This window comes from Hakea prostrata, chromosome 9 (assembly GCF_041222555.1).
Source record: "Hakea prostrata isolate BN-2017 chromosome 9, UWA_Hpros_2, whole genome shotgun sequence".
Taxonomy (NCBI): Eukaryota; Viridiplantae; Streptophyta; class Magnoliopsida; order Proteales; family Proteaceae; genus Hakea; species Hakea prostrata.
This window is the reverse complement of record NC_142608.1, coordinates 44,460,792-44,468,467: the sequence shown is the minus strand read 5'-3', so window position 1 is coordinate 44,468,467 and position 7,676 is coordinate 44,460,792. Positions and strand designations below refer to the sequence as shown.

General features: G+C 38.6%; 1 protein-coding gene across 1 annotated transcript; it reads right to left on the bottom strand.

Annotated features, from left to right (window-relative positions):
- Positions 1-2,443: 2,443 nt before the first annotated feature.
- LOC149005285 (VQ motif-containing protein 10-like) lies at positions 2,444-3,034 on the bottom strand. The gene has a single exon (XM_089136051.1). The coding sequence runs from the start codon at positions 2,963-2,965 to the stop codon at positions 2,648-2,650; it is 318 nt and encodes a 105-aa protein (XP_088992177.1). The 5' UTR covers positions 2,966-3,034; the 3' UTR covers positions 2,444-2,647.
- Between the last annotated feature and the right edge of the window lie 4,642 nt (positions 3,035-7,676).

The window sequence follows — 7,676 nt, the reverse complement described above, 5'->3', positions numbered from 1 at the left end:
CAAGAGGGTTGCGACTGGACTAAGACCTGTATGGTGTTGAGATGGACATACGTTCTATTGTATATAGAATGCTCCACCATAGCACGTATATCATACTATGTGTACTTAGCGATCATTGGAAATGAGAGGATGGATCCCTGCTCCTTTCATTGTGTGAGTCCTGGACCTTATGGTCCATTAGTGTTCTTAGTGACTTTCGACGATATCATGAAACAAATGGTTGATGTGGTTACTTTGGGGTGTTACCTATGATCATTATAGATTCGACTTAAAGGGGCACTACCGGGAAAGGAATCAATCCTAAGTGTAGTGATGGTCTGGGGCGAAAGGAAAGGTTTGATTCAACTGCACCCTAAAAGTGTTTGCTGGCGCCCACTGTATGTGTTACAGTAGTGAACATTTTAAGGAAAAGAAGGTGATCTCTCAGAGGGATCAAGATACCTTCAGTCTGGTGAGTTTGAATAAACCTAGGACATTGTGTTATACTAATGCTTATTTGATATGTTTCTTTGAGTGATGTGCCATTCTGGCCTTCTGGGAAGGTTTCTAGTTTGGGGCTCACGCGTGCAGGTATATCACCTGTCGCACAACCCATTTTGCCAGTATGACTTGTGGATATTAGTGTCTGGGACAAAGGTGGTCTATGTATCTGGGATACATAGTGAAGAGATCAATATATATATATATATATATATATATATATATATATATATATATATATATATATATATATATATATATATATATATCTGGGATATACATGTGTGTCTAGGACACATTGAAAGATTAACACTTGCCCTTGTGCAAGTGAGAGCTGTTGGAATTTATTAATATAATTAATAAGTTAAATGCCCAAGGGAAATTTGGAAACTCACTATTAGGGCGGTTACAAAATAGGGTTATATATTTTGGTAACCACCGCATAATAGAGTGTGATTGCATTACGTAAGTTTTTCCACAAACGGCGGCTCCAATCTCTCTCTCCCTCTCTCCTAGAAACGCAGGAAGGAGAAACCCACTAGAGGTTTCCTTCCTTTTCTTTAGATCACTCTTCCATCTTCTTCCCACACGGCATTTGAGTTGTGAAAATTATTCCCTTTCCTAGTGATTGTGGAATCACCTCGGTAAAGCTTTGGAGGTGGAACAAGAACGTGGATCCAGATTTATTTCCGCTGCGAATACTTCATAAAAGGGAAAGCGGATCCAGGTAAGGAATTTTTCCCCCGTCAATTAAATAGAATTGATATATATGGAGCATTACCAACACGTATATTTTGAAAACAATTTTGAAACTGTATATTTTGAAAACAATTCTGAAATCATATATTTTGAATCGGTCTTTGAAAACTTATAAGTCGTGGTTTGAGACGGTCCAGCGGTTCAACTGCCCGGTTTGCTCAAAAACATCATTTTTCCTCATAAAAATTCATTACTGGCACGGATTAATTGAAGGTCGATGGGATGGACTGCGCGGGACTGAAGGAGAATCCCTAACAAAACCCTACGGAGGGAGTTGTAATTGGGATTGCAGAAGTGAGGGGCTTTTTTTTTTGTTTTTTGGTAAACAAGAAGTGAGGGGGCTTTCGATGCAATGCTAGCCTAAAGCTTAAATCTTTGATCCTTTTTTGGCCATGGAATCAGACGTTCATGTTGATGGATGTAGGGCCTCTTTAATATTTATTTTAGGGCCTGTTTGGTTACATGAATCCAGAGATTTGAAATCTCTGGATTCATGAATCTGAGAATTATACCCGTTTGGTTGTAAAAATCTCTAGATTCATGAAATCTAGAGATTCACCTTTTTAGTGTAAAAAGGTGAATCTCTAGATTTATGGGTAATGGGTGAAATCCAGAGATTTAAAAAAAGCTATACATTTGCACATTCACAAAAATCATTGTCGATCAAATAGTTTTTTAGGATGAATCCACTGATTTCATTCCACAACCAAACATCTAATTTTATAAATTATAACTCCATAAATTTGAAATCTATAGATTTGAAATCTCTAGATATTTGAAATCTTCAGACTCATGTAACCAAACAAACCCTTAATGTGTTGACAGATAAACACACTACATGAATGAGAGAGGTGACTTAATTTTGTGAGAGATGAATCCATGAAACATAAACCAAGTGTAAAATATAGGAATTTGAAGAGCACTTGGATAGCTTCTCTAGCTTTCAGAGTCCCCCAAGAACTCTAGTTTGATAACTGGAAATCTTTATCATGTAATGTTTTTTGTGTTTCTTCATCACTACATTTAGGTCTCAACACCAAGAACTAGATGTGAAGATTCAATATCCAACACAAGTGTGTTGAATGATATAATTCTTACATTCGAGAGTAAAGATAAAGCAGCACTCATTGCGTGGTTTTGCTCATGAAGTTGAATTGAGAGAGAGAGAGAGAGAGAGAGAGAGAGAGATGCTAAGAAAGTGGACTATATATGTATACACAGGAGATCCCCCATTAGCCAAACAGAACAAGAAGTTCTTGGGGACGAAAATCTATCTTCTTGAAATTACAACTTTCGTAAACCATAATTTATAACGACATATTGACAAAATGAATCAATAAATGCATAAATGATGAACATGGAAGAAAGAGATCAGGGGAGGAGGAGAAGCAAGAGATTACACAGTTCATCAAGAATCAGCCCAAATGCGACATAGTTCATCTACCGAGGGCATCTCCTTCAACAATCTATCAAAATCTTCTTGAGAGAGAAATTCCCTACTTGATCCCACTGCAACACCACCAGTTTTCTCCAATTCACCACCACCGGGAGAAGCTGCCGGTCGAGCAGTACTATTATGAACTGCCGAAGCTTCTCCCTTGTTCACTTCTGCATCTTTACCAGTAAGCTTCTGAACAACAGTTTTGAAGCTCATGGGATCTGTATAAACATATTCAGTATCAATGATTTTCACTTTGACTGCATCTCTTCCTCCAGCCGCTGCCATGGATAAGCTTCGAAATCTGGAAATTCTGGTTGGTTTCAATGGTTTCTTGTGCTAAAATCAAGCAGCCAAGGAGAGGTTGTTATAGGAAGGAAAGGAAATGAAAAGGAAAGAAGGATTGCAGTTAAGACGAAAGAGGAGAGAAGAGGGGACCAACTTGACTAAATGGACCGTTAATGTCCTGAAAGGTAATATACAAAAAAAATTAAGTTGACCAGTAGAGAAGCAGTATTTGAAGACTAGTGATATGGTCAAAGCATTTACCAAAAAAACAAAAGATACGGTCAAATCACGCAATAGAAGAAGAAGAATCTGACGGCTGAGATTCCTCTCACCCTTCTGGATTTCGATCCAGTCATATGCACGTGAGCCGGAAGATGATAAATAGATTTTCTACAATTAAAGGTTTGACGTTACTAATCCGTACGATGGTACGATTTTCCTTGGTTTCCGGTATATCAATGGTGGTTGGTTTTGCTTTGTCGCAAGGATCAAGTGGTAGGACTTAGAACCCCACGAGGTTGGCTCACCCGCGACTACGTACTCTATTTTTCCTAGGGGTGTTAATTTACAGTCTGAATCATTAAAACTGAGCCGAACCGGCCCGTTATAGCCCAATCGAATCGAACCGAACCTTAACTGACTGTGTTTGGACTGAGGGTGGTAGAGCCTGCACCAACCCAAACTAAAACCACAACCCATTATAACCCGTTTTACAACCCATTATAAATTTAATATTAAATATTATTTGAATCATCATATTACCACTAGGTAGTTGGTATAAACTATCAGCAAAATTGAACATGAATTCAAAGATCAAATAGTCATTCTATTACTTTTAAGAGACAATTAGAAGGATTAAGTATGAATGTGCAAAGTTTGTTTATGAAGTATAAGAATGTTGATGAAGTATGATTATATTTATCGAGAAGTATTTCTTTTGCATATCAACTAAATACCAACCCAAAAAAGATACGGATTTCATAGAAGGGGGAAAATCAACATTCTCACAAAACAATAACCCAATTTCAAGACAATCAATCATAACACAAGTTATAATTTAAAAGGGTTTTTAGTTTGAAGATTTATTTTAGGACTATCCGGTGGAGTTTAAGGAATGAGCTTGCAATTTTTATGTTACTACTTATTATTTGAGTTTTTGATTTCTATAAGGTGGGTGGGATTTCTATAACATAGAATGACTTTTCATTTTTTAATGTAAATTGATCAATAGCAAATTTGTTTTTCATAGAATTTTGGCTCTTCGTATAGGATGTTCGACTATTTATTTAATTCTTTTTCTTGCATACCATAAATTATTAGCCCAAACCCAAACCGCATCAAACTGAAACCGGCCCGAAACCATTATTTTGCTAACGCACCGTGTTTGAGCTGAGTGTTTTTGAGCCCGAAACCGTTAAGCCAGCCTAAAACCGCCCCAAACCGCACCGTTGACATCTCTACCCAGAGGAGGGCTGTGGTATATCTTAAAGCATGTCAATTATTAAAGACTTGCATAGTTAGATCTTAGTGGCATACATACTATTGCATTTCATTCATTTCATATATGCATTTGTGGATTGTGTTGACATATATATGAGAATTGTCTGTTCCTTATTGAATTCGTCAGAACTCATTCATCCTTTCATTGTATATATTATATGAGCTGTACAGGTGGTGGCACAACGTCGAAAGTTGGAGATGATTTGTATGAAAGAGCCTTTTCGTATGAAGTTGATGTGGCACAGATTGTGAAATCCAGCCCAAACCTAACCAGAACACCCTAATTGCTTTAAGATAAAGAAAGACTTGTTTGATGTTAGACCTTAATATTAGACCTTGATTTCAGTGTTTTTATCTTTGAAAGCTTTAGGAGGTTATGTCCGACCTTTTTCCTTAGAGTAGATCTAATGTCCCGAAGTGAAGGAAGAAGTCCTTGTGGGCCCTCTTTATGGAAGACATGGTGTTTGACCCGAAACCCATGGACATTGAAGATGATACCCCTTACTTAGGTACATTGTCGGTGTTTAATGAAAACCTGCGCACCGAAGATGGGTGAATTAGTTGAAGTACCAAATGAACTCCTGTGCTCAATCCGAAGACATTTCCCGAAACTAGACTTCTTGATGGACTTGTAGGAGAAAACCCCACTCAACTTGACCCCGTATAGCCCTCTGAATCCCTGTCCGAAGTTGCTGAACTATTTCTGGATTTTCTGCTGAAACCTGTTTTAGTCGATCCTCTTTGGTCGATGCCATCAACCAAAGAGCATCGACCAAAGTTGCCCAGATTCGAGTAAAAGATGTTGTTGGAATATTCTCTCATATATATATACTAGTCTCGTGTTTTGAGCCCTATTACACTCATTTAGACCACTGAGAACGAGAGTGGAGCTTCCCAAGGCACTCTCTTGGTATTTGTGAAGGATTCTTGCCCCCAATCATTGCAATCATTGTCTCTTAACTCCTTTATCATCTTCTAAGGTATGATTCTTTCTCTTGCTCTCTATCCTACCCACTTCTCTTCTTCCTTTTACGGATGAGACCATGGCCAAGGTGCTGCAACCTTGCAAACACCTTGCCATGAATGCCTCTTCCCATTTATACTTGCTTTTCCTTCATTCTTGCTATGCCTCACGTGCATCTTGATCCTTGCATATGCATTACCATGATTCTTTTCTTAACAACTTGATTTCTTATACTAGACTGAGATGTGGAGTATGATTAGTCTAATTTCTGGCTTGCAAATGATTGTAACCTTGTTCCTAACCCATTCCCGAACTAATTCTCTAGCTTACCTTTCAATTACATCGATTTCCCATGAATGGTAGGATTCTTGTCTTTAGAACATAGGACCTCAATTTGGGGGTTTTCATTTGGCCATTGGATTGTGATAATACTTGCTAGGTAGTGTTATTACATTGTTATTAATCATCCCTCCAAGTTTCGGATCAATCCGAGCCCCGGAAGACCGATTTCGGACCAAATCACCAAAATTCAACTTGTTGCCCGAAGACAATTTTGGTCGATGCCATCGACCAAAGACCATCGACCAAACATGCTACTGACAGCAACCTTGCTCCGTTTTGACCCGTTCGACCTCCGATCTTCCCGATTTCTTCTCTAATCTCTTATTTATGTTTGTTTAGGGTCTTAACACTACTTTTGGATCATTCCTTGGTAACTCTTAATTCATCATCAACTCAACCTGAGGTAAGGATGGTTATCTCCATAAACACATAGGCTATGTACTTATTTTTTGGTGCTTATACTTAGTGAACATAGTCTCCTAATTGCTTTTGAATATCATAGGATTGCTATACATGTTTTAGAACAATATTATTGTGATTTTATATACTCTTGTCTTAATGATTTATTATTCTTGTTACTTGTATTTATGATGGATCATTTCGATGTTATGATTTAACTTTTATCATGATGATGTATTAAATGTATATGATATGATGGACTTGAGTATGCGATTGCTTAAGTATAACTTGGGATTGGGAAGTGTCCTATTGACGCTTCTGTCCTTGGGCATCGGAGGGAATAGTATGGGATGTTCTCTGAAGGTGCCTATCTACACTTTCCCGGGTTATTGGATGACATACATAGGATTGTTTAGTTGTGTGGCTAGGATTGTCCTTGTCGTGTCAGACTTGAATCGGAAGGGCATTGAGACCGAACGACCCATGGTAGTGTATGGTTTGATGGGTGCTCAAGACCGGTAAACAACCCGGGAAAGGACATAAACCATGCTACGGATACCCGGAAGGGGCCATTTATTGGTAGGGTTGCAAATAGCTAGACTTGGGCTCACGGGCGCTCAAGACCGATAACCAACCCATGAGAGGACGTGAGAGCTTCCAGTTTACTATTTGTGGATGACCAATAGGGTTGATGAGTCTGTAATCCAGGATTACGCTGACTCTAGTGTGAAGGATACTGGAAAGGATCGCTTGGGGCAAGGAATGGACATATCTGGATCTGAGTTGATACGACTGAGTAGATGACTTGCATTGGGCTAGGCTTTACCTTGACATGTACCAATACGTATACCAAATGGTGATGTGACAGAGTGGTGACCGAATCCCCTACCATGGTTTGAGAGGACTTTACCCAACTACCACGACAGTCCCAAGATATGGAATTGGTTGAGGGGGAGTGACTGACGACCCAAAGAAGTATGGTGCTATGACTTAAAGCATGTCTACCTTAGAGACTAGCATTCATAGAGTTAGAATCATACTTGCATCATGTGTTTCATAACATATTGCATCATGTTGTGGTTTGTATCATATGGCTTATGTTTTATGGAATAACTGCCTTGCTGAGTTCTTTTGAACTCATTCCTTTTTTCAACATCTTTGTTAGACTCTATTGCAGGTACTACTACTGTCGACTTTGACAATCAACACTCTAAAGACCAAGTTGATGACCCGTACCCCACTGGTCACAGTGTACAAGTTGATAAAGACTAGTAGTCCGAGATTGGGACTTATCTGGAGCAGTTCAATTTTATACTTATGTGTTAAGGTGGGATATCGCCTCATTTCCTTTTTAACATTTTTATTTGAATTGTCGAGACCGCAGTTTAGTTTGTTCCCTTGTCATTTTGGGAACTGGTTGTAACTCTTAATTTTATTCCATCTACCTTTCGCCAATGTTGTAGAGGGAATTTACACCTCATCTCCGTATGTTGGTCGTTTATTTTA

Excerpts from the sequence above, each read along its gene's own strand:
- LOC149005285 (XM_089136051.1), bottom strand. The coding sequence starts at position 2,965 with ATGGCAGCGGCTGGAGGAAGAGATGCAGTCAAAGTGAAAATCATTGAT.